General features: G+C 36.5%; 2 protein-coding genes across 12 annotated transcripts; one reads left to right on the top strand and one right to left on the bottom strand.

The window, feature by feature from the left end:
• Positions 1-1,681: 1,681 nt before the first annotated feature.
• LOC122397113 (serine protease gd-like) lies at positions 1,682-14,248 on the top strand. Of its 9 annotated transcripts, none has more exons than XM_043396001.1 (7): positions 1,682-2,052; positions 3,228-3,321; positions 8,273-8,497; positions 8,973-9,138; positions 9,496-9,897; positions 10,662-11,041; positions 13,075-14,248. In XM_043396001.1, exons 2-7 carry the CDS (start codon positions 3,274-3,276, stop codon positions 13,345-13,347), a joined length of 1,494 nt encoding a protein of 497 aa, XP_043251936.1. In that variant the 5' UTR covers positions 1,682-2,052; positions 3,228-3,273; the 3' UTR covers positions 13,348-14,248. The 9 variants fall into 9 exon arrangements, with proteins under 9 accessions (XP_043251936.1, XP_043251940.1, XP_043251941.1 ...); XM_043396005.1 differs by having other exon boundaries at positions 3,228-3,467; XM_043396006.1 differs by having other exon boundaries at positions 1,682-2,177; positions 3,287-3,467.
• Positions 14,249-14,454: 206 nt separating this feature from the next.
• On the bottom strand, positions 14,455-26,269 carry LOC122397112 (PAX-interacting protein 1-like). 3 transcript variants are annotated; one of them, XM_043395999.1, is made up of 9 exons: positions 26,042-26,269; positions 25,320-25,504; positions 22,668-25,126; positions 19,466-19,910; positions 17,740-17,924; positions 17,374-17,615; positions 16,805-17,074; positions 14,930-15,134; positions 14,455-14,756 (listed from the first exon to the last, which is right to left on the bottom strand). In XM_043395999.1, exons 1-9 carry the CDS (start codon positions 26,135-26,137, stop codon positions 14,689-14,691), a joined length of 4,155 nt encoding a protein of 1,384 aa, XP_043251934.1. In that variant the 5' UTR covers positions 26,138-26,269; the 3' UTR covers positions 14,455-14,688. The 3 variants fall into 3 exon arrangements, 2 of the variants coding, with proteins under 2 accessions (XP_043251934.1, XP_043251935.1); XR_006259082.1 differs by lacking the exons at positions 14,455-14,756; positions 14,930-15,134; positions 16,805-17,074; positions 17,374-17,615; positions 17,740-17,924 and adding exons at positions 18,860-19,073; positions 19,229-19,371; XM_043396000.1 differs by lacking the exons at positions 14,455-14,756; positions 14,930-15,134; positions 16,805-17,074; positions 17,374-17,615; positions 17,740-17,924 and adding an exon at positions 19,228-19,371.
• Between the last annotated feature and the right edge of the window lie 247 nt (positions 26,270-26,516).

Raw genomic sequence — 26,516 nt, 5'->3', positions numbered from 1 at the left:
TTCACATGCTTGTCATTCTTGTAAGTACATAAAAATAATTAATTATGATATTAGGATATAAAATACGTATACTATACATATAATAATCTTAAAGTATTTCGTGTTTAAAAAGGGTTCGTTGCGTAGGTTGATACGTTATGTTAAAATCAAGTGGTACGACTTCAAGTATTATATTTACTGGAGATTTGCGTATGGCCAACTTTAATCATGAATATCATGGGGCCCATAACTCGCCATCTTATGTCCAATGGTATTTAAGGAGGCAAATGAAAATACAAATTAAAGTATGGAAACCTATATTTCAACATTTAATTTATCTATTTATTACTATATGTATAGGGTGTTCAGCCACCCTTGGGAAAAATTTTAATAGGAGATTTTAAAGACCAAAATAAGACGAAAATCAAGAATACTAATTTGTTGATGGAGGCTTCGTTAAAAAGTTATTAACGTTTAAAGTTCCGCCCGTTCTGAATTTTTTTCTAGAAAGTGGGTAGGATTTCAGGGGTATGTGTATTCACCTTAAATGATTGTAATTGACCCCCGCAACCGAAAATAATTTTTCCAGAATGATTTGAAATATTTTAATTTTACCGAAAAATTTATCTATCTACTCGAATTTTTTTCTCGAAAGTGGATAGGATTTCGAGGGTATGTCTAATGATCAGAAATGATTGTAATTGACCCCCGCAATCGAAAATAATTTTCTCAGAACGATATGAAATTTTTTTTTCGTCAAAAAATTTAGGCACCTCGATTTTTCTTAAAAATAAGTTTTTCATTTTTAATAAATTTGTTTGACGCTCTACAGAAAAGTTGTCTAATACTTTTTTGTAAGTACCCATGGACTCTGCTTCAAACAAAAATTTCAATGAGATACCTTTACTATTGTAGGAGTTATGGCCGTTTGAAAATTGGACCAGTTTTAGGGGGTTTTTCTCACTTTATGATGCCAAGGAACAACAACTTCAATATTGTTAGAATTTCTACATATACTCCACTAAAATATGCGTTATCTTGTGTCTTCACCAAAAGTGATTGTAATTGAGCCCTGTAACCAAAAATAATTTTTTCAGAATGATTTGAAATGTTTTAATAACTTTTTAATGAAGCCTCAGTCAAGAAATTGATATTCTTGATTTTCGTCTTACTTTGGCCTCTAGAATCTCCCATTAAAACTTTTCCCAGGGGTGACCGAACACCCTGTATACAATCTACGTTGAATCTGTGTTTGAATTGTCAGAACTTAAATTAATTATAGATGAGTCAGTGAATGTATCAATATTATGATTCAATTGCCAAAATTTGTGTTCAATAACTTGGATAACATGTCCAATGCATTTTCTCCAGTTTTCAATCGTAACATGTTACAATTACTCGTGGAATACATTTTTTACATCCGCAAATCTAAACGTTGTATTATTTGCTGCAATCTAATTTTTAACTTGCGATCAAACCATCTCGATTGAATTTAACGCGTCATGTGAAGTCCCTTTTATCTGTGCCCGCAGCGTCGATCATGTGAACTTTTTGTTTATATTTCCTACCAGTTCTCGTTGAACCTGGATAATTAGCTCAACGTAGAAAACTGTCGTTGACAGCGTATTTTTATTTCACTTTATTCAAAAATTATTCAATGCGCACAGCTATATTGTACATCGTACGATTTCGGAATTGTTGTTTTACGACACAAATTAGGCGATCGAATAAAAAATAGACGGCATCGTCGCGGGAAAGATGTCAAACCGCTTTTCTTCCTTCGTTCTGCTGGTTTTCTGTACGCAGCATCGCGGATATTCCATATGAATGAAGCGATTAAGCGGAGGCGTCATCGGGGATGCCCCACTACCGCGAAACATGCGTCGTATAGAGCCTCTGGGATCGACGCCAAGTCGCATCCGTCGTGTTTTTTGCAAACTAGTCGACGGCTGAGGTTGTGCATATTAAAGTGATCATCAAGTCGCGTGTTTTACCAAATCGGACTGAAATTAAAGAAGTTCGAACTTGTCGATCGACGCGTGTATAGCGAATTTATTCTTTTCGCGACAGAAAGTAAACTGACTTGAACATACATGTTTAAACTTTTATTCAAGATTTAAACTCGTTATCTTAGTTTGGACAGAGAATCGCTCGAAGTCGATGCTCGGGGCGGTTACAGTGATTCTGTGTGCGATCAGGTTTGGTTGCGTGTTAACAAAGGACAATGTTAAGTCATAGAGGGGTTTACTGACCCAAGAGCGTACAGCCTATGCTATACACCGTTGGAAAGGTCTCGCCAAGGCGAATCGACTGATACCGTTTTTAACTTCGATATCAGATGGGATCATGTCGAAAAATGGCCTTAAAGTTCGAGATTTTGCGGTTTTGAACAAAAGAATCCGGTCGTAAAAGCCCATCCGGCCCGAGGGACCTCGGGTAGGCACCTGAGGGAAAACCGAGCGGTGTAAGCGATACTCTAGCAGATTGGGACGGCAAATGTGCCCCACCACCTTCATTTCAGTGCCGTGTTGGGCCTGCGTTTGCCGCATGGGCCCCGTTCGAAATGCCCAGGGCGAAATCGCCAATGGATCAGTTGTTTTTCATGAACATAATATATTCATGATAGACGATTCGCAGGTATGAGTTGGGAATGTGCAGGTTATTATTCAGTATTCACATCATTATGTTTCGTTCAATCAATAAAATGTCACTCCATTCACTATTGTAAGTGACGCATTAGTCTGAATACTAACCTGCACATTCCCAACTTATACCTGCGAATCGTCTATCATGAATATATTATGTTCATGAAAAACAACTGATCCATTGGCGATTTCGCCCTGGGCATTTCGAACGGGGCCCATGCGGCAAACGCAGGCCCAACACGGCACTGAAATGAAGGTGGTGGGGCACATTTGCCGTCCCAATCTGCTAGAGTATCGCTTACACCGCTCGGTTTTCCCTCAGGTGCCTACCCGAGGTCCCTCGGGCCGGATGGGCTTTTACGACCGGATTCTTTTGTTCAAAACCGCAAAATCTCGAACTTTAAGGCCATTTTTCGACATGATCCCATCTGATATCGAAGTTAAAAACGGTATCAGTCGATTCGCTTTGGCGAGACCTTTCCAACGGTGTATAGCATAGGCTGTACGCTCTTGGGTCAGTAAACCCCTCTATGACTTAACATTGTCCTTTGTAACGATTGGTTCGATGTGAAATATGCATTGTTCAGAATTTTGTATATTCAGAGTCAACGAAAGACGCTCTTGGCGCGTTTCGCATAAATCGTAAACGATGAGAAATTTAGAAACATCGGTAGTTGGCAACGGAAGAAAGAAGATTGTAATTATCTTTGATGGAATAAGTTCTGGTTCACCGTTGAGTGCTGTCGAAGTCAAACGCAATGATTAGTGCCGATTTTCCTTCGAATGCGATAACCGCGCGCGGAAGCGTGATTTTTCTTCATTGATAAAGGTTATCGGAAAGAGGTAAACATCGTCGTGTCGCGACGCGACTTTTGATCTTGATCTTCCGTGCGTTTCGTCAGAGTAAAGGAAGTGCAGCATATTTAAAATACCAATTTGTTTAGGACGAATAACAACATTATGGCACAAAACTAATAAACATACTAGACTTCAAACTTTCAATAATCGACTGTAGACACTCGCGTTGCGACGTTGTTACCTAAGATTACGGTAGCAATAGGTAACAGGTACCACCTGCACGGTGGTTCGGTAACGACTGACTCCTGGCCTTACTGGGTCGGTCGTCAATCCCCACTCCACCACGCTGGTCGTGCTGTTTATTATTCAATCTTATCTACAGTCCCTGGCCATCGAATTAGGACCACTACAAATTTTAAGCATTTTTCGCGTTTTCCGTAAAATTAAAATGCTTTTTGAAATTGTAATAATATAATTTATTAACTACTGTACATAATACTGTTAACACACGTTAATATCTTGTATTTCCACCCTTTGCTTTGATGACAGCTTGTATCCTTTCCAACATGCTCCGTATACATTGCTTGATCATATGCTTTATGTCTTCATTATTTTCCCATGTATCTGTAATTTTTGTTTTCAACTGTAGTAATGTGGTGCTTGGAGATTCATAAACTATTCTTTTAAGTAGGTTCCAGACATTTTCTATAGCATTCATGTCGGGAGAATTGCCTGGCCATGGGAGCAAAGGGATATTTTTTGATGAAAGCAAGGTTTTAACGGATTTGGCTCTGTGACATGGTGCTCCATCGTGAATATACGTATATTGTGATCCTACAGATGTGTAAAATGGAAGCAATCGGGGCTCTATGACATCTTCGTACTGTTTGCCATTCATAGTTCCATTAACAAAATAAAGTGGGCCTGGTCCTTCAATTGTTATACAGGACCATATCATCACTGCTTGTGGATGTTTTACCGATTGCACCACACAATCTTGATGGAATTGCTCATGTGACCTTCTTCGGACAAATTGAGCTGTTTCCGTAACCGTTTCTAACCGTGTTTCATCACTGAAGATGACCTAATAAATATGAAGAAATTGTAAAAATTTGAAAATATAGTTAGAGTCGTAAAATGATTTTCTTAAATTACCTTTTCCCAATCTGCTATGCTAAGATTGGAATGAGCCTCTGCCCATTCCAATCGAGATTTTCTCATTTTTGGCGTTCATTTCGGTCTTTTTACTGGTCGCCTGCATCTGATATTGGCTTCGTATAAACGTCTTCTGAATGTTCTCTCAGATATATCCACTCCATCGTTCTTAAGACGTTGCACCAGTACTCTTGTAGTCGCGTGACGGTTTTCTAGTGCAGTTTTTATAATTTTTCGGTCTGTTCTCGGTGTGGTTTTTCGTTTACCGCGACAGGATGACCGTTTGTTTGAAAACTGCGGCCCATTCTCCTTCATGCATTTGGCGATTCTCATCACTGTTTGATGCGAAATATTAGCATTTTTCGCAATTTGTCGCTGCGAAAAGTTGCCACTTTTCAGAAGACCACATATATAGGCCCTTTTCTCACTAGTAATGTCCTGTCGTTTTCCCATATTTCATAAAATGCACTTACTAAAACTCTTAACGCTGACTTGTTATGAACGCTTCAACGATTCAGTCTCAACTGATTCTCTTCTTCGTCATTTGAACATTTAAAGATCTCTCATCCATATGTGCAACACATTCTCATCATGTATATACAAACAAATCTTGAATTCTCCAAATCTGACCTCACGCGTTATCGACACTTGAGTCTAACGTAGCCGCTGGAGCGGACCTTAATCGCTCGTCACCCACACAATTTGATTATTACCACGATAGTAACAAATCAATTGTTATGTAAACATCATTATTAACGTATTTAGTAATAATTTAAATGACCTAAGACAATTTTCCATATATGACACACTGTTATAGGCATAAAAGTGAAATTTTCGTAAGTGGTCCTAATTCGATGGCCAGGGACTGTACTACAATGACAAATTAAGAGTGTCTAAAACTTTGACCTGATTGAAAAATTAGATAAAGCAACAATTTTGTTAGGGTGTAGGTAATTTGGAATAACCAAATTATAATAATTTGCCTTCGCTTTATAAAATACAAAAAAATTAACAGTAATTATTAGGTGTACAAATGAATAATCCAATTTTTTTAGCCACATTCAATGTTTATTTTAAAAGAAAGTAAATTGAATTGTTTAATCAAAGTATTCGCCGTTACTTTCTATAACTTTAAGCCATCTTTCAGGTAGCTGATGAATTCCATCTCGGAAAAATTTTACGTTTTTGGACTCGATAAAGTCGTCAAGCCATTTTTGGATCTCATCCACTGATTGGAAGTGCATATCGGATAAGACGTGTTGCATCGACCGGAACAGGTGATAATCAGATGGAGCAATGTCTGATGAATACGCCGGGTGCTGCAAGACGTCCCAACCAAGACTTATTATGGTGTCTTTTGTATGGGAGGCAATATGCGGCCTGGCGTTGTCATGCAACAATTTCACTGGACGTACTCCTTTGCCAGTATACGAACGTTTTCGTTCCAATGCTTGACTCAAGCAGATTAATTAACGTTGGTAGCAGTCCATAGTAACTGTTTCACCCGGTTCCAACAACTCATAATAAACCACGCCCTTGATATTCCACCAAATGCAGAGAAGAACCTTCTTTCTGAAGCGATTGGGTTTTGCAACCGATGTTGATGCTTCGCCGGGATTTACCCATGACTTTCTGCATTTTGGATTGATATAGAGTATCCACTTCTCATCGCCCGTAACGATTTTCCACAAGAAAGACTTTCAACGCTGTTTATTGAGAAGAGAAAGACACGCTGCCACGCGTTGATTTTTGTTGGTTGCAGTGAGTTCATGCGGAACCCATTTTCCTTCTTTCTGAATCTTTCCCATCTCACGTAGGCGTTTGGAAATCGTTTGCTGGGTTACTCCTAACTGTTCTGCAAGTTCTTTTTGCGTTTGTGCCGCATTCTCAGCATGCAGTTGTTCCAAATCATCGTTGTCGCACTTCCGAGGGCCTCCAGGGCGTTGTTTGTCGATTAGACTCAAATCACCGCTTTTAAACCGCTTAAACCAAAATGTGCACACATCATACGATACAACACCTTCATCGAGAAAGGAACAAATCGAATTCGCATGCTCATGCAACATTTTTCCCTTGTTGGAATTCGTAAAGAATGCAGTGTCGGATATGCACCTTATCTGTTGCCATTTTCGAATCTACTGAATTGAATACTTTTGAAAGTTATGTTGGGCCTTTCGCTAAACTATCTTTTGTTTTAACTAGCTGTATGATTTTATAACTGCCTAAGAAAATTTGGATTATCCAATATATTTGTACACTTAATAAATTATACAATTGGTAAACCTTACGTTTAGGGGAGGTAGCTCCGATGACTTTGACCTTGACATATGTTGTCAAGGTCAACCTCCTGAGTAACATCCAAGAGGTTTTAGCCGTCGCTCGTTTTTTTAAAAAGTTATTAGCATATAAAAATAAACACAATTTACAAGATAACATATTTATTTAAATAAAACGATTATATTAAATTATATTTTATTAAAAATGGGTGTCGGTATTAGTTAGTATAGTTTTTAGGGGAGGTCTGCCCAATCAGCAAAACGAATTTAATATGATACTGTTTAATTCGTGGGGTATGTTTTATTTTACGCTTCGCACGGTTCATGGAACGAAATTCCATGTTCTTGTTTTTTATTTCCGGTAATTTTTATACTAATAACTTTTTAATGAAAAACGAGCGACGGCTAAAACCTCTTGGATGTTACTCAGGAGGGTAATAAACGTAAGGTTCACCATACAATTATGCAAAATTGTTGCTTTATTTAATTTTTTCTTATAATCTAATCACGTGTAATAGTTTTAGGTAAATATTAACTCTAAGTTGTAAAATTTACGCACAGTAGTTCAGATGTAACTTCTGGAGTGGTAATAAGCATATTCACACAGTAACACCTTTCCCCTCTTTTGTCTTTGTTGTTTCACGTTTCAGGAAATGCATATAGCATCTTTCTCAGCAATATTAAAATCTAAAATCTTATGTCATATTTTATATTCTCCAAATTATCTGATTGGAACTATAGAATTAATATACAAACGAGTAAATTAAATGATTTACTATAAAGTTTTGACATATTTTAAATATTAGATCATACTATAAAAAAAACTAGCAGAGATTGATTCGAAAATGTTAAAATGTTAGTCCACGTATATCATTGGTGAACAGGTAATTCGTAATTTTCCCCTATTATTTGTTGCGTTACAAATTAGATAAAGTTGGTAGTTTTTCAGATATTTCGGTATTTAAAATGTGCTACAATTTCTTTATTGTTACAAATTTCTAATAAATACACTATGTTATTAGTTCAGTTTAATCATTCGTTTATGTCAGGATATGAAATAATCGTTGAAACTTTTATCGGAAACATAACGAGGAAACTATGTTCCATTTTCTACGGTTAAACGTCGAATCGTCCGATATGTAGATTGTGTTTTCTCTATTTTAAAATAAATTCTGATAAATTTTATCGTGAGATAAATGCTCGGGAAACATTTAATTAACGCGATTTCTTTAAGAGCGTTATCATTCTTATTGATCGTAGAACAATTAATTTCCAATGTCTGAGTCGCATCAACTTGTGGACCAAATTTCTAAAAAATATTCAATTAGTAATTCATTTAAAAAAAGTGATACTTTTGTTGATCGTAAGACAACGCTTCTACCGAGATTTAATTCGATAAATTGTTGGCGTGTGCTGTAGAAGTCCAGGATGGTCGGTGTCATTGTCAAGGTTGCACTGTTGGTGCACTTTCTTCAGTTGATCGTCGAGGCGGCTGATCGCACTGTATGCGTTCCCAATTACTTCCGTTACATGAAAGACGACGAGACAGATATATTCAACGGACGTATTGAGATACCATCACCGCCAAAAGGAGTTGCTCTGCATCTTAGCATAAAATTGAGCATCGCCGTCGTGTTACCCACGGTGAGCGAACCTTTTCTACTCAATGAACTCGTTTACGGTTAAAGGAGCTCTCTTGCAAAATATTGAATTTGATTGACATTTTGAAAAACTCCATTAAAGATATAGGTATATAATTTAGTAACTCTTTGTACAGATAAATGCTTGTTATCAATTTAACATTAAAAATAGTAAAAGAAAGAAAAGTTAGAGAAGTATAGATTAGAAAATAGGAAGGAAGATAATAAAAATAACGAAACGATATAAAATGTATAACATTAATTAATTTTTAAAAGAAGTACACGTAGGAATATTATTTTACGTGGTTATTTCTACTAATTATTGATTTCTTGTAGATCATTTTTTTAAAAGATTCAAATATTTAAGTTTATCTTAAATTAAATTTGTTGTAGTAAGTTTTAGTAATATGTACAAATTGTTTATGTTACAAAGTGTACAAATAAATATACATACATATACTTTTGCTGAATTGTTTTAGAAGTACGTTGGCCGATTAGAATTGGCGCAGTCGAAAGAGCAATCAGTAAAAGCTATCCAGCAGGGCAGGTCCCTGAAGTACAACATCCATTTTCCTCTTCGTCGTCCAATACCAACCGTAACTGCTTTGTGGTTCAACAATGAACTACTCTGTTCCGGTCCACGCGGTACGTAAGCTTCTTCCAGTAACAAAATTTTATAAAATGTATCATTTTTGAAAAATTTATTTCAACATTTTATTATCATCATAGTTGGGTTTATCAACGCTTCGGGAATTGTAAGTCGATTCGAATCATCGATTCTAACACTTCGAACTTCTTGAATTCTGTTAAAAGTTCAAGAATAGATCGAAGATAAAGTATGCAAAATTTCAAGTAAACTAATGCAGCTAATCGGATAAGAAAACATTTCTTGGAAAACATTTTAAGATCATTTTATCGGTCGAAGATGTTATTATCACTTTTTATTAATGATTAATCACAATATAAATTGTCAGGTTACAGTAACCATTTGTTTCGTTTCAGCAAGTGGGCAAATTGTCACCTTCATCATGCTGAACCATACGTTGTATCCACCAGGGGTGTTAGTAGTCCTATCGAACGAAGAGAATGCGATTTCAACATATTCCAAGTTAGACAACGCGTTTCGACAACCTGTGGAACCCGTTTCAACTCCGCCGCCAATCGTTCAACCACCTCCAACTCAACCGACGACCATTCAACCCGTTACATCCAATCCAAAATTGAATAGTATCAACGAGGGTTGTGGTCGTCCATTTGCCAATAGCAGAATTAATCACATGGTAGTAAGCGGTGGGAGAACGTCACCGGGTCAGTGGCCTTGGTTGGTTGCAATATTTATCGTCAGGCACAATTTCGACTTCCAGTGTGCGGGATCGCTTGTGACGAACACTCACATTATTACAGGTATGCAAATCTTGGACAATGACGGAATTACTTTTTTCACGAGAGTAGATAATAAAAGCTAAATTCAATTTGGAAAGAAAGACCTAAAAGAAAATGTCCCTGCAGTCATATGTAAACTCGTACGCAAAAATATTTGAACGCTTATGTACGTTTGCAATTTCTAACGAGTGAAAACGTCTTTACATGCAATTGTACTTGCAGTTAAGGATGTGTCATTTAAGTAATGCCCTCCGCTGACTTGAAGCCCCGTGGCAGGAATGCGAGAAAAGTAGAAGGGATACACTTATTCCCACGTACACATTGAACTCACAGTTACCACACACATCTGGACTGCCTGAGAGCAAGGGAGCAAGATAGATAGATGGGCGGTATTTCGTCCCGCGGGACTTCAAGTCAGCGGACCACAGTACCTTTCCTCAATGATACAAAGTGTTGAGAGGACTAATAATTCTGTGATTGTGTTAATCAAACGGTTGTAGGCATAATAGCCCAGGTACATCAAGAGTCAGGACCCAGAGCAACACTTATTATGCCTGAAAACTAGAGATCCCTATTTCACGTGTATCTAAATGTTGTGTGTTGCGTGGGCAGCGCGTGACACCTCGCAGAGAAAGATAGTGTTCTATTATACAGTTCTTATACCCGACCCGTTCACGTGTATGTTAATATATCCGTGTATTTTTTAATCGTGCTAATCTGCACGGATCTGACATCTTGTTCCAAATATAAGTGTCCCATTCTATTATTGGTCGTTTGTTTTTCAGCCGCGCACTGTTTTCAATTGGGAAACACGAGCGTGCACGTTGGGGCTCTGTCGATTTCTTTGGGACGTTACGAACTGCGAAAGTGGAACGAAGAAGGCTCTGTAAACCGACATGTGGCCGAGTATAGACTTCATCCCGATTACAGGCCTCGAGTCAACGCTCAATCGCGGACTAATTCCGATTCCGATCTGGCAGTGTTGATTTTAAGAGAGAGGGTGGAATACAGCGCGACGATCAAACCGATTTGTCTTTGGACAGCATCCACGGATCTGGATGTCGTTGTAGGAAGGTCGGGAGTCGTGGTGGGCTGGGGACGCGATGAATTTGGAAATTCCTACGTCCAGGAGCCTCGAATGAACGTATCTCCGATTGTGTCTCAGGTGACATCACTTACCATATCTATGTATATTTATACAGGGTGTTCGGCCACCTCTAGCAAAAATTTTAATGAGCGATAGTAGAGGCCAAAATAAGACGAAAATCAAGAATACTAATTTGTTGATGGAAGCTTCGTTAAAAAGTTATTAACAATTAAATTCAAAAATTTCAAATCGTTCTTGAAAAATTATTTTCGGTTGCGGGGGTCAACTGCAATCATTTTTGGTGAGTACACATACCTCCGAAATCCTATCTACTTTCGAGAAAAAATATCGAGTAGGTGCTGAAATTTTTCGGCGAAAAAAAATTTTTCAAATCGTTCTAAAAAAATTATTTTCGGTTGCGGGGATCAATTACAATCATTTTTTATCATTACACATACCTCCAAAATCGTACGCACTTTCGAGAAAAAAATTCCTTACTGAAAATCCAATTAGGTGGCTAAATTTTTCAACGGAGAAAAAAAATTGCAAATCGTTGTGGAAAAATTATTTTCGGTTGCGGAGGTCAATTACAATCAGTTTTTGTCATTAGACATACCCACGAAATCCTGCCCACTTTCGAGAAAAAAAATAGAGAAGGTGTGAAATTATTCGAGAAAATTAAAAAATTGCAAATCGTTGTGGAAAAATTATTTTCCGTTGTAGGGTTCAATTACAGTCATTTTTGGTGAATAGACATACCCCCGAAATCTTGCGCATTTTCGAGAAAAAAATTCAGTAATGGCGGCACTTTAAACGTTAATAACTTTTTAACGAAGCTTCCATCAACAAATTGGTATTCTTGATTTTCGTCTTATTTTGGCCTCTACTATCGCTCATTAAAATTTTTGCTAGAGGTGGCCGAACACCCTGTATATCGTCCTTCCACGAGAAGAAGGCACAGCGTGTTTACATCCCCACTCTTGCTGCAGTCCGCTGATTGGCCGCCACCCATCTTCGTCACCGTTTTCGACCAATACCTGTGAGTCAACAGACTGCAACAGGATGTAAACACACTGTGCCTTCTTCTCGTGGAAGAATGGTACTTTTAATCTTCAACATTTATCTCACACTACTGTAGGAGATTTGTATTGAATGTTTGTGCCACGCTGTAGTTTTGTTCAATGTTAATTTATGTGGAAAAGAGTTGAAAGTGTTTTGTTGAAGAAAGAAGGGGTTACTAGGAACAGCGAGACAACAGGGAGTGAGAAATGAGTGATTGTGAAAGACAGACGTGATTTTAATTTGTGTAAAAAGATTGTGTGCTTGGTGTGTTTCAAATTCGTTTATATAATTATATCATTTGTACATTTGTTCCAAATACAATTCCCTTTTTTAAATCCTACAATACTTAATCTTTCCTTAGTAGAAGACATGTTCTTACCTTTCTAAATTATGACACTTGGTGAAAAACTGATATTTGCAAAATTTTAGAACGATTGGATAATGGAAACACAAGTATTTTATAGTGATTGTATGTGTGAGTGTGTTGACAAATATCTTTAATTTCTATCAATCGTTCCATGATTAATTCAAATTCTTCCTGGAATAAAAATATTTTTAATATACATATATGTACATAGATATCTTTTGAAAGAGTTTCGCCAACAAAAATAATCACAAATTGTATATATTCAATAATGAAAAATATGTTGGAAAATATCTGGTCCTCTTGCATAGAAACTGATTGAATAAATATATATGGACAATATTTAAATGTTAAACACAACCACCTTAATTACTCTTTAGGTATTTATAGTTTAATATGAATAAATTGCAGTAATTGCGATGCTGACTATGTGGCTCGAACAAATGAATCCTCGTACGATCTTCAACCTTATTATAGGTGTCGTAATTTGGCCGTGTGCTTATTGCCGCGAGGTTATGAACGGCTCAACAAAATAATGGATAATTTTGATTTATTCGTTGTTCGTGAATCACACTAGTCAGTTTATTTGCCGTTTGTAAATTACAAATAAATTGAATTTATTCGTTGTTGTAAATAACTTTTGCTCAACACTGCTGAAAATACTAATCGTTTGAACGAATTGCAGGAGGTTTGCCTATGGAGCAACGCCGAGTTCGCGTCCATAACTTCGAACCGGACGTTCTGCGCCGGCTTGAGGAACGGAAGCGGTCCTTGTAACGGTGACAGCGGAAGTGGCTTCGTTATGTACGATTCTATCACGGATCGCTATTACTTGCGCGGTGTCGTTTCGCTATCGCTGTTGAATAGAGCCAACATGTCCTGCGATTTGTCTCAATACGTGGTTTACACGGACGTCGCGCAATACATGGACTGGATAGAAGCGCAGCTTTCTACGTAGACGTTCGTTCCACGATTGTGAACATGGTAATCGATCAACATTTAAATTATTTTCGTAACACGGGACGTTTCGAACAGTTGGTTCCAATATGCAAAGTATCAACGAGCCAATCAACAGGTCCACCGATCATGTATTCTGTGTTAACGTACAAGTAAATCTATCGAACGCGTTTCTAGTCGTCGATATCATCGACAGAGCGAATAAAATGTACTTCGAAGGCTAGGTTAGTTTTATTTAGATCGTGTTTCCAACAACTCTCATTACATCAGTATATGCGATATTGATGAGGAAATGTACAAACCTATACAGACCCCGATCTGTTTATTTTATTTGTAAGGATAGACAGTGTATGCAATGTATTTTAATTCTTCCATTTATTCGTATGCGTAATATTTATTGTTAACATAGATTTAATTAATAGCATACTTTGTTAAATAAGTACAACGCGTAAATCTATCGCACTAGCATGTAAATTGAACTGTTTCGTCTCGCGTACGGTATCCCCTCTTTATAAATAATTGTATCATACTTTTATATTTTTAAATGGCAATATGTATATATTGTTAGATGGAAGTTTGTTAGAAATTCATTGGTCATATGATCGATCGAGATTCATTCTATGTTAATAAAACTTTATACTTTCCTTACGTTCGATTTGTTCTACAATAAAATATCGCCGATACGCTAAATATAAATAAATCATGTTTATACAATTCACAAACTGTGCACAGAGAGTCTTAGAATAACTGTCGCCGATAAGGCTGAAAATAACGACGTCCCGACATCAGTAAGAGAACATAATGACGTGTATTTTTCTTTATTTGCAGTTATACACACTTACACATAAAATCATTTCTTACATATATTTATAAAGACAGCATAAGCGGACTTATTGAATGGAGGAAAATAAGTGTATAATATAATATAAACTAGAATGATATGTTTATATGTATATATGATAATATGCGATAAAAAGTGACGAGTAATGCGCGCTTAAGATTGTCGTGTAAAAAATAACTACAAAATGCTAATTAAAACAATACGTTTCAATTGTAATGAGCGATACACAATATAGCTAAATATGCTTCTACATTAAAATCAAATCTATAAAAATTTGTTCGAGGACGTTATTATAAAATATGCGTATTTAAAAAAGCAGCATGAAAGGAGAGGTTTGGAATGCATTAGTGAAAATAGTTCCTTCTGTATCATAAAATTATGTTCTTTATTGTCCCATTGAAGAAGGTAAGCAAAAATTTCATCTCTAAAATAGCTTACTAAAGAAATTTAGTAAGCTCGTATCAGGGATTAAAATGCAGTACACAGAGAACTGCGTTGTATTCATACTTGTTCAGGTTGGAAGTATTGTCGTGCAACTGCTCCTAACACGATTTCTGCACTGAACACACCTAGAAATATTCCAAATGAATGAGAACGTATAATTTTCTATTAGAAAGAGTGTTTCGTTTATCTTAACAGCAACAGAGATATTAAGGAAGTTTAAATAAACGAAACACTCTGAATTAATATTACGAAGTATTATTCCAACAAATTAACTAGAGAATTATGTAGAATCACTTACTGATATTTGCACGTAAAACGTCGGAAAGAAGATGAAGATCATTCTCATGAGTGACGATGACATAAGTTAATTTATTACTATTCATTTCTTGGATTTGCGCGAGAGACCTCCGCGTTTTTTCCATCGTTCCTCCGGCGCTTTCGATAATTTCTGCGATCGCCGATGGCGATGGCACCACACTTGGTGTGACATAAAATATTTTACCCTGTTTGATAAGAAGATGTATCAAACAAATGTAAATTATATCAACACCTTCATTCAATATTTTCTATTTTGCCATGGGGGTAAGAACAAATTTATAATGAATCTTCTATTTCACGTAGAATTAATTGCAACTTAATATTTTGACCACTGCTTTTGGTTCTTTTCAAAATCACATATTTTTTTTTCATTTTTCCTTTGCTTAATTTTGCCTTATAGAGGATGTTCGGCCACGTCTGGGAGAAATTTTAATGGGAGATTCTAGAGGCCAAAATAAGACGACAATCAAGAATACTAATTTGTTGATGGAAGCTTCGTTAAAAAGTTATTAATGTTTAAAATTCCGCCAGTACTGAATTTTTTTCTCGAAAATGCGCAGGCTCTTTGGGGTATGTTTATTCACCAAAAATGATTGTAATTGACTCCTGCAAACGAAAATAATTTTTCCAGAACGATTTGAAATTTTTTTTCTTCGCCGAAAAATTTAGGCACCCCCTGTTGACTTTCCTTAAAAATTCGTCTTTCATTTTTAATAAAATTGTTTGATGCTGTGCACAAAAGTTATTTAATACTTTTTTGTACGTATTCATGAGCTCTATTTCAGAGAAAAGTTTCATTGAAATATATTCACTATCGTAGGAGTTATAGCTGTTTGAAAATTGGACCATTTTTGTGGAGTTTTTCTTATTTTACGGGGTCAAGGAACTACTTTTTCAATATTGATAGAATTTCTACATATTCCTCGCCAAAGTACGCGCTGTTTGCCGTTTGAAACAAAAGTTTTAAAGATTCGCATGAAAATTCGGGTAGATATTTCTGGCCAGAAATTATATTTTCGATAAGGAATTCTTTTCTCGAAACTGAGTAGGATTTCGGGGGTATGTCTATTCACCAAAAATAATTGCAATTGACCCCCGCAACCGAAAATAATTTTTTTAGAACTATCTGAAATTTTGTTTTCGCCAGGCATCTACACTCTGTCGATTTTTCTTAAAAATTCGTTTTTGATTTTTAGTAATTTTGTGTGACACCCTATAGAAAAGTTGTCTAATACTTTTTTGTAGGCACCCATTATCTCTACGCCAGAAAAAAGTTTCATTGAAATACATTTATTATTGTAGGAGTTATGGCTATTTGAAAATTGAACCATTTTTATGGTGTTTTTCTCACTTTACGGGATTAAGGAGCAACTTTCCAAATATTTTTAGAATTTTTACATATTCTGTACCAAAATACGTGTTGTTTGCCGTTTGGAACATTAAAATCTTCCAATCCGTTCAGAAGTTATGACATTTTGAATATTTGCACTTCAGGCCTCAGATTATATTTTCGGTACGGAATTTTTTTCTCGAAACTGGGTAGGATTTCGAGGGTATGTCTATTCACCAAAAATAATTGTAATTGACCCCCGCAACTAAAAATAATTTTTTCAGAATGATTTGAAATTTTTGAATGTAATTTTCTAATAACTTTTTAACGAAACCTCGGTCAAGAAATTGATATTCTTGATTTTTGTCTTATTTTGGTCTCTAGAATCTTCCATTAAAATTTTTCCCAGGGGTGGTCGAACACCCCGTATAAATCACCTTAAAGCAATGATCTATTTGTGTTTAATATTTTTAAAGGGTTAAATTTTAACAATTATTAATTGGTAAGGTAATGCAAACGAATCACCTTAAGTACTGTTCCCCGGTTACAGCTCGCCAGAGCCTTTTCAATATTACAATTAAAATTCTTCTCGAATTCTGGATCACCAAGCATGTATCCACTTTCATCTAAAAACGTGTTCCTCGCCGAACAGTCGAGTAGCCATTGCAACGTGACAATATATTTACAACGTGACAGGCAACATAATAATTTTACAGTCCTTATCGGTGCTGACATTACGAGGTGAGTAGCGTCCCGCCAACTGGCTGCCAGTGCACCACCTAATTCCCGAATTCTCTGTCAAACGAACATCAAAGATTAACAAGTCACCTAACTCTAACAGTTACCACTGTCGCATTGTTATTCTTTAATCCCCGTTCAGCGGACTTGGGGTTCATTTGAACTCATGCAAACTGTCTATTTCAGTGTTGTGAAGTGCTAGTTTTTAATAAATAACAACAATAATAATAATAATAGTAAGTGATTGAATTTACAAATACAGCAACGCAAACATTCGATCAGAAACCTTGTACAGGAGTACAGAATAATAAGCGAGCGAGAGATTTTACTGTGCCAGCATATTCGATGCACGTTACCTTCGCATGTTTTCGAGGATTGATACCGGAGAATAATATTCTCGGTTGTTTATCCAGAGACGGAGGATCGGGATTACTGACGACTATAGGTTCGTCTAAACCCAGCAAATGTGGATCTTTGTTTAATAACGGACCGTCTAATCGCGGTTTTTTATACTTTCTTATCGAATTTGGACCCTGACCAACCTGCTTTACTTTATCGTAAGACTCTTGAGTAATATTTATTGGCATCTTCCATGCAGCTGAAAGAAACATTGTTTTAATATAGCTATCAATTCAAGATTTATGAGAAATGCAGGCAATAGTAGGAAATAACTATGATCTTTTATCGTAAGGGAACAACATAATCTGCAATGTTCACGATACCCATTAAATGAGGCACTAGCGAATAATCCAATCTAAAGGGATTGCTCAGGCTATATTGTTGATATTTAGGGTTTTCGGTCTGATGAATAGCATTCATTTGTCCGCACAACAAGTCCGTTAACCACTGAGCATTTACAACCCCAGTTTGCCATTCCCGCGCTTTTTTATATTTTTGACCGTCCGGTCTGAAATGTTTTTCATGAAATGAGAGTATGTTAAAAAGCGTAACAGACGCATATACCATCAGCCATGTATATAGAGACGACTTAAGTTTATAGAATATTTTTATGAAACAAACGCAGGCGCGTCTTATTAATCCTCGTTTCGACTCATGCAAACTATTTCTTTCAAACCTTTGAAATTTTGGTTTTTAAGTAAATATTTATAAATAGATATTGAAACAAATAACATTTATGATGTTAATAAATAAAGAATTTACAAATACGATAACGCAAAAATTCAATCAAAAACCTTTTACTAAGTACAATATTGCTCCATTTTAATATTGCAAACACCACTGGTTACAGACTTTTAATTGACAATTGCAAAATGCATTCAAGAAGTTTCTTTAACCAACGATTAACTTATTCATATATTGAGTATAAAATTTTTAAGTTTATATCCCCTTATTTATAACTGATACATACAAAATATTAATCTTGACAATGATTATTCTAAATATTAATTTTACTCCAGAGTTAATTCGAATATAGGAAATACAATTGTCGAATAAATAAATGAAATTACGATTAGCGACTAAAATAAATTTAAATATACTTTTGTAATTGCTTTCAAATATTTAAGAAGTGAAATAAGAGAACGTTGTGTGTTTTAGTAATTTGAAACTTATTTAAAAGCGACCTATTATTCGTTTCATATTGTTAAAAGTAGAGAGATTAAAAGTAAGATGAAAAATACATTTATAGTTATGTTTCCTGGATTCGATGACGGTTTTTTTTAACTCTGAATGGTAATAAATTTATCTTAGTTACTTCAACGAAAACATAAAAATTTGCACTAATAACACCAGAGATTATAAATTTACTGCCGTCCCTATATATGTACACAAATGGCTAGTAATGCAAGCATAGTAAAAATAATAATTAATTATTACTTGTGATTAAGTAGATCTTTCGCAAAAACCTTAAACAGGAAAGACCAGCAACTATTGCCATTTTAATATCTCCGAAATGTAGAGTACAGAAGTGGGAGTACAGAAGAACTTTTACAAATTCTCTGCAATTGCACCTTTACTATCTTATACTGCAACGAAATCTACAAGATAAGAATTTGAAACTGCCTTCAACGACCCATTCATGGATCCTTGGAGTTTTCTGAAAAAAACCTTTATCACAGTATTAAGGACAAAATATATCATTCCGTTTACGTGAATAAGTTTTTATGTTGCATTTTTTTTTTTTAAATAACGGTAATTTTCTTGACTTTGAAATCTTCTCCACTACTTCACCTAGAAAAAAACTATTCATACCATATAATGTCCACTTCTATCTCAAACAATTTTCTATTAACTTCCTTGAGAGATATTCCATCATTCTCGATTAAAGGAACCACCCTGTACATCGCCATACGACGACCTCGTCGGCCCCCATGCAATTTTCACATTCGACTCTCCTAATTTCAGAGACATTAAGATGGCAATAATTATTGGACCAACCAGTAGAATTGCTCGACAATTGTGCTAGCCAGAAGAAGTTAATGTCGCTACCTTCTGCAAACGAGGAGTGTGTTATGTCTCGTGAAGTAATTGGTGACCTTTGATCCCAACGCTTCCAGCATATACTTCACTTTCGCGCGTTCCTCGCCCTCGAATCCGGACAACGAGACGATTTGCTTCGCGCACGGCAGTTCCGTCAAACTGAACGGCGTTGGGAAATGCAGCGCGTGCCATGGTGGCAGTACCTGCTGTTTACTGACAACGTCCGACAGCCAGTGAGCGCTGACACAGCGCTTCCCCTCGCGCAGTGCCTGCACTACGGTCGGATGTTTCTGCGTGATCGCCAGCACGTGAGTAGCACGCGTGCAATACTGAGGCTCGACCTCCCCGCCGTGTCTCTCGATCACTTGCTTCCATATGGAAACATCGTTCGGACGTTGCACGTCGTATTCAACGATAACAAAGATACAACCTAGCAAAAATAGATCTGGTGGCACTGAAAATACAAATAACGAAACGTCATTTGCGAAAGAGCCATTCCATGCCAAATCGAGCACTTTTTGGTACAACAGTTCGTTCACATAATACGGTCTTTTGGCCGATTCGATCAGTTTACCACCATACAACGGTTATTCATGGTCAATTTTTCGACTTTCATATCTTAACTAATTTATTTTTCTATTAAACAGGGAGTTGGAATACAAATTATTATTAGGTCTTTCAGATAACTCTACGATTAGATATACAGGGTGCCCCATGAAACTGAGACAAGCTATACAGTATTCCCACCTTAAGTGTGCGTTACTTGGGTTAAAAGTCATATTTAACGCAAGGGGACAACGTTCTTTGTGTTTTGCTATTCGCTTCGAACATAGAAAGAGATATTGAGGGATAGTAAGCGAACGACGAAGAAGGGCTAATTGTAAGGGTCGTGTTCGGTCTCCACGTAGTATAGTACAATCCGGTACGAATATTCTTTTTGGTAAACCTTACGTTTAAGGGAGGCAGCTTCGAGACCTTGATATATGTCGTCAAGGTCACCCTTCTGAGTAACATCCAAGAGGTTTTAGCCGTCGATCGTTTTTTATTAAAAAGTTAGTGGTATATAAAAATCATATAACATATTTGATGAAAGTTTGTCACACATCCCGTAGCGTGCGCCTGTGAGTATGTGCAGAGGAGTGTGCGCGAGTGAGAACGCGCGCATGAGTGTTGCGTCGCTTTCCACCGAGATTGTTGTGTGGTCGTCGTGCGTTGTTGCGTGCACCAACATGTATCACTTCTGTATTGTTCATTATTATTAAACCGTTATATATATATGTATCCAACAATCTAACAATATTTATTTAAATAAAACAATTGTATTAAATTATATTTTATTAAAATCAGCAAAACGAATTTAATATGATACTGTTCAACTCGTGGGGGATGTTTTATTTTGTGCTCCGCAGGGCTCATGGAACGAAATTCCATATTCTTGTTTTTTGTTTCCGGTAATTTTTATATACTAATAACTTTTTAATAAAAAACGAGAGGTAGCTATAACTTTTGGAGGGATGCTCAAGAGTGTGATCTTCATAAACTGTGTGAATGTCAAGCTCACATTGAGTATACGTATACGCAGATTCTAGTCTAATACTAATAACACATTTTTATTAATAACTTTTTAATAAAAAACGTGCGACGGCTAAAACCTTCTGAGGGTCCTTTTTGCATAAATTTTTTTTAATATATTTGTGACATTTTTCTGATTAAAACGAAACCAAACACGACATAATTTGAATAATATTTCCATGTTCCTCAGGTATGCGTTCCCTTGGTCCCTAGAATCACATTTAACGCAAGGGCAAAACGACCTTTGTGTTTTACCGGGCGCTTCGAACGTAGAAAGAGTTTAAGAGGGATGGTAATCTCTTGTTTAGATTCACATTTATCGTTGGCCAGAAACGAATTTCACAATCCAAAATCAAAAGAAGATAGATAGATACAGGGTGTTCAGCCACCTCTGGGAAAAATTTTAATGGGAAATTCTAGAGGCCAAAATAAGATGAAAATCAAGAATACTAATTTGTTGATGGAGGCTTCGTTAAAAAGTTATCAACGTTTAAAATTCCGCCCGTACTGAATTTTTTTCTAGAAAGTGGGTAGGATTTCGGGGGTAGGTCTATTCACCAAAAATTATTGTAATTGATCCCCGCAACCGAACACAATTTTTTCCAGAACGATTTGAAATTTTTCAATGTAATTTTTTAATAACTTTTTAACGAGGCTTCAATCAACAAATTGATATTCTTGATTTTCGTCTTATTTTGGCCTCTAGAATCTCCCATTAAAATTTTTCCCAAGGGTGGCGAACACCCTGTATAGTATTTTCTGTTCAACCCTTTTTAATAACAGAAATAATAAACAGAATAAACAAATAAACAAAGAGAATAAATATACGCGCGAAAATTAAATTTTCGACGGAAATATAGAACTGCGTGAACGTTGTTTTTAGTTATTTCCGATTTAGTCCAAAAACCGTATTCTGTGAACGGACTGTAACATTTTGAATCTCGATGGAACTCGGATGTGAAATATCTTATAGCAACGGTTAAACGCGTTCCAAAGAATTTTGAAAAATGTTATTTACAGAAATTAGTTAAAGTTTTTATATTCAATATCTAGCCCTCAAAAGAGGTGTAAGTTATTTATGTGAAAAGGTGCCGTAAATGTACAAAATTTGTCTGTAAAATGGATTGTATAGTCGCTCGTGCAACGAAAGAAACATTTAAAATCTTTGAATTGTCAAAATTCCTTCGAGATGTGTTTAAATACCATTAAATGCTGCAATACATCCAAATTTCAGCAAGGTCCAAAATGTTACATCGAAAAGTGTTTAATTTGACACAAAATGACCGAAGAAAGATAAAGAGCGTCAGAGGTAAGAAGCAGCGAGCGACGAGATAACTTCAGAAGCCGTTCGTCCGTATCTAACCATTTTCATCTGTTGTGAATAGGCATACTAAAAGAACGGCAGTGAAGAGTTCTTTTACAGTAATTCTTAAACATCACGTCAAATTGCTATTAGTTTCTTACAGTGACTGTTATGGTACATATCCAGATATATTTGTATGTCTACGAAATTCCGCAATTTTTCTAAGGAAGAAAATTTAAGAGCTTCAAAAAATTTAGTTAGTTCGGTAATGTGTAAAGGTTTTGTGGCGTAAAAAGTCCACATCACCTTGTGCGAGAGATTGTAAAGAGAGCATACGTTTTAGATTTGGATTGTGTCCGTAGAATTGAGCTTTAGCCTGTGTCATCACCGGAGCGTATTGCATCTTTATCGGCGCCCCGGATGGTGTTCCGTTCGTAATGTTTCCTACAGTTCTTCGTTGGTAAGCAGCAAGCAGTTGAGGATCTTGTGAAGGTGGAGGCGGTGGTCTATGTTGTGCTGTCATTAGTCTCAGCTGACCGGCTGCACTGCCCTCGGCTGCGCTGCCTTGCAATCTGTTCGTCAGCATGTTCGCCAATGCGGTTTTCGTTTTAGCATTGACGACCAATTGTTGGTCAGGCGGTATCTGAACGTTATTAGATAACGGTGTCAGAGGTGGATCTGGTTGTGCACCTTGCTGCTGCTGCTGTTGCTGCTGCTGCTGCTGCTGCTGCTGCTGCTGTTGTTGTTGCTGTTGCTGCAAATGCTGTAATTGTTGCAATCTTGCAATTTGTTGCTTTTGCATATGTAACTGCGCTATGTGCTGAGGTGTCAAAGGCTGTCCTTGTTGGAAAGTTTGACTATTCTGAGCTGTTTGTGGTCCTTGTACGGTTTGTCCTGTTTGTACTATCACTGGGTTGGTGGAATTCAGCGGTGTCAGAGCTGGCGGCTGAACTACAGGATGTACTGGTTTTTGGCTGGGTGTTTGTGCGATTTGTGGCCCTACTATTTGAGGTCGTGGTTGCTGAACCCACTGTAAACCGCCCGGCTGTACTGGCTTTCCTGGACTTCTGATAACAGCAATATGAGCTCCTTGTTGAGTTTGGCGATTTTGCATTTGCCTTTGCAGTATTAAGTTCTTCTGCTTTTGAATCTTTTGAATAAATTGGGCTCTTTGTTGTGGATCCATTTGTTGTAATTGTTGATGCGTTTGTGCATCTAATTGAATCAACTGCCTTGGCGGTTGGGGCGGCTGTTGCGTCCATTGTCCGCTCGGCCTTTGAGAACCAATTTGTTGTTGCTGCTGTCTTTGTAATTGTATGTGGTACTGTTGTTGTTGCCATTGCGAATCTCTTTGCACGATAAAGCCCTGTTGATTCGGTCCCATTATTTGTTGATTTTGAGGTTGTTGCTGTAACTGGCCATCCCTTATAACAAATTGCTGAGCACTTTGAGGCGCTGATTGTTGCAACTGCTGAGAAATTTGTTGAATCTTTTGTTGTTGTTGCTGCTGTTGTTGTAATAATATAATCTGTCGCTGTTCTGTTGTAAGCTGTTGCGATGGAGATGGTTGTTGATTTAATTGATGTTGCTGTTGCGTAGGAAGTTGCTGTTGTTGTTGCAGAACTATTTGTTGCTGCGGCGATAATTGCACTTGTTGTTGTTGAACTAGTTGTTGCTGGGAAGTAATTTGCTGTTGCTGAGATAAATGTTGTTGCTGGGAAAGTATCTGGTGTTGATTTAATTGTTTTTGTTGTTGCGTAAGCAACTGTTGGGAGGATGACAACGGATGTTGAGGTAGTTGTGGATTTATTTGTTGTTGTTGCTGTTGCGGCATCAATGTCTGCTGTGCAAGCGACTGTTGTTGTGCTCCTATTAATTGTTGTTGCGATGCTAACTGAGGTGATTGTTGTTGATTTAAAAGTTGTTGCTGAGTATACGTTTGTTGCAATTGTGGATGTTGGACGAGTTGTTGCGACAGTTGTTGTTGTTGACTCAGTTGTTGCTGCTGCTGTTGTAATAATGAATGTTGTATATTAATCTGCTGCTGCTGCTGTTGTTGTTGTTGCTGCTGCTGTTGTTGCGGAGCTATTTCTGATTGTTGTATTTGTGACACAGATTTCAACTGTGCAACATTATTTTGTTGAGAAGCTTGCGGTAGCCAACCAGTTTGCGTAACATTTTGATCAGATACAGAAGACACGATTGTACAGGCATTAGACAAACTTGTAGTTGCAATTGGACGTGAAAGATGTTGCTGCTGCACGTTAACAGTATTCTGTCCATTTGTTGAATAAGGAATTGTTGTTACAGTTATATTAGCTGTATTAATACTATGCGATGTATTGGAAGATACAGGTGGACTTGGTTGATTCCAAGGCATACGTTGTTTAAGTTGTTCCAACATAGCTTTAGTTCTATCCTGTTCTTCTTGCGCAGTACTATTTTCCGTGTCTTCGTCCATAAAGCCAGTAATCATAGCTGTTGAACTATTTGAAAATATTAAAAGTCTAGGATGATACTCGACTTCACTTACGATACTCCCTTTTCTACAACATTCTGTTATCCAATCTGGCGTTACAATTTGAATGGGATGTCTAGTAGCAGTTTCGTACTTCAAGCCAGCAGCTTTTCCAGTAATTAAGTGTGTGCAATACCGGTCTAAACGTAATTGACATTTACCACCTTGCAATGTGATCATTGCCCATAGGCTTTTACTATCTGCACGGCTTACCTGAGATACACATGCTCGCACGTTCGAAAATAATTGTGTATTTTCAGGTGAAAAATAGTGTGGTCTATGTTTATGATACAGCTAAGGAAATTAATTAATTTATACTGTTGAAAAATAATATGTAATATATATAAGTTAATTCTCTTTATTAGAGAATATATTATTATTATTATTTCAACATTAAACTATTGTAATGCTTTTATTAATTAAATAATTGCATTACTTAAAAACAAATAAACATTGTTTTAATAGGATACGGCAGAAGTTTGTTGCATTTGACAGAGTATAAAATCCAGTTCTGCGTAACTGCTGGTATTTCATAGATATCCTTAGCAGCAGATATATCATTTTCCAATGCATCATAGCCTGCTATTAAATGTGTAACAAAATCACTAAAATAATTTGATCTTTCTGCACCGCCCTCTTGTAGTAAATTTAATATCTGTAAACAGTTAGAAAATGTTTGTTTGGCTAACAATTTTTTATCTTGACAATATAGTTATGCATTATCTACTATTAAGCTTTTATTTTTCAAAAAAGCATACGCATACAAAAATACAATGTATTAGGACAACCAACTATTAATCATTTTATGCATTTTATACACAGATTATGAATTATGTTATATTAGTTGAATCGTTGCATCATTAATGATGAATTTTGTACATATTGGATTGTGATTACAAATAATAACAATTGAAATTACTTAAACTCAACTAATTTGTGATAAAAGAACTGCATATTGGAGAAATTCGTAGAAATCCGAATTTTTAAAAATCTCATGTTTCCATACAGTGTCACAGTCTGTTAAATTTGACTCCATTTTATAACCTCTATCGCACGTATCGCGATTAGTTTCAAATAATTGCGAGCAAATTGCAATTCACAATGGTTACGATGCACTAATGTCAATATTGCGAGATTGATGACATTACATCAAAGCAAACGGAAAAACGCGGGAAACGGTGAAATGACAAACCTTGGGATCACCTTCGCCGCTGACGTAGTATTTAACGTCGGCAAACAGAGCCCCGTCAAGTTTTAATTCCTCGAGACCGGCCCTAATGTCGCCCATCCTTGGAAAACTGCAGATGAAATCACGTTTTCCACATCACAACAAAACGCCGCGTTTTCGGAAATCACTCGAAAACTATGCACAATATTTGATAACAAAACTCAGCCGCGACGCTTTTGTTATTATTATGATTGCAAGGTTATGTAGCGACTCTATAGTCGAACTTAGTCACACGTCGCGTTCGATATATATCGCGGTTTCGAGTGCGCTCTATTTGAATATCGAAAATACTTTAGGTATAATACTCACCGTAACAAATTTCAAATTGGATCTACGATTAATGATAACATCGAAATAAATAGGATTCACGATCTCCTTGAGTGTGTTGAAGAAATCAAGATTGTCGAACAAATAGTATAAGGTAATAGCATCGTCGATA

This window comes from Colletes gigas, unplaced genomic scaffold, assembly GCF_013123115.1.
Source record: "Colletes gigas isolate AHSC1104 unplaced genomic scaffold, ASM1312311v1 Colletes_gigas_Sc00009, whole genome shotgun sequence".
NCBI classification, from domain to species: domain Eukaryota; kingdom Metazoa; phylum Arthropoda; class Insecta; order Hymenoptera; family Colletidae; genus Colletes; species Colletes gigas.
Note: the sequence above shows the minus strand (reverse complement) of the source record. Positions and strands in the feature narration are given on the sequence as shown.

Bases quoted from the DNA above. Each gene is read 5' to 3' on its own strand.
- LOC122397112 (XM_043395999.1), bottom strand. From the start codon at position 26,137: ATGGGCGACATTAGGGCCGGTCTCGAGGAATTAAAACTTGACGGGGCT. The intron at 15,135-16,804 runs GTGATTCGTTTG...CTTATCAAACAG, and splicing joins ACCGGGGAACAGTACTTAAG to GGTAAAATATTTTATGTCAC. The intron at 14,757-14,929 runs GTAAGTGATTCT...GAATATTTCTAG, and splicing joins CGTTTTACGTGCAAATATCA to GTGTGTTCAGTGCAGAAATC.
- LOC122397113 (XM_043396001.1), top strand. From the start codon at position 3,274: ATGAGAAATTTAGAAACATCGGTAGTTGGCAACGGAAGAAAGAAGATT. The intron at 3,322-8,272 runs GTAATTATCTTT...CGTGTGCTGTAG, and splicing joins GCAACGGAAGAAAGAAGATT to AAGTCCAGGATGGTCGGTGT. The intron at 9,898-10,661 runs GTATGCAAATCT...TTTGTTTTTCAG, and splicing joins GAACACTCACATTATTACAG to CCGCGCACTGTTTTCAATTG.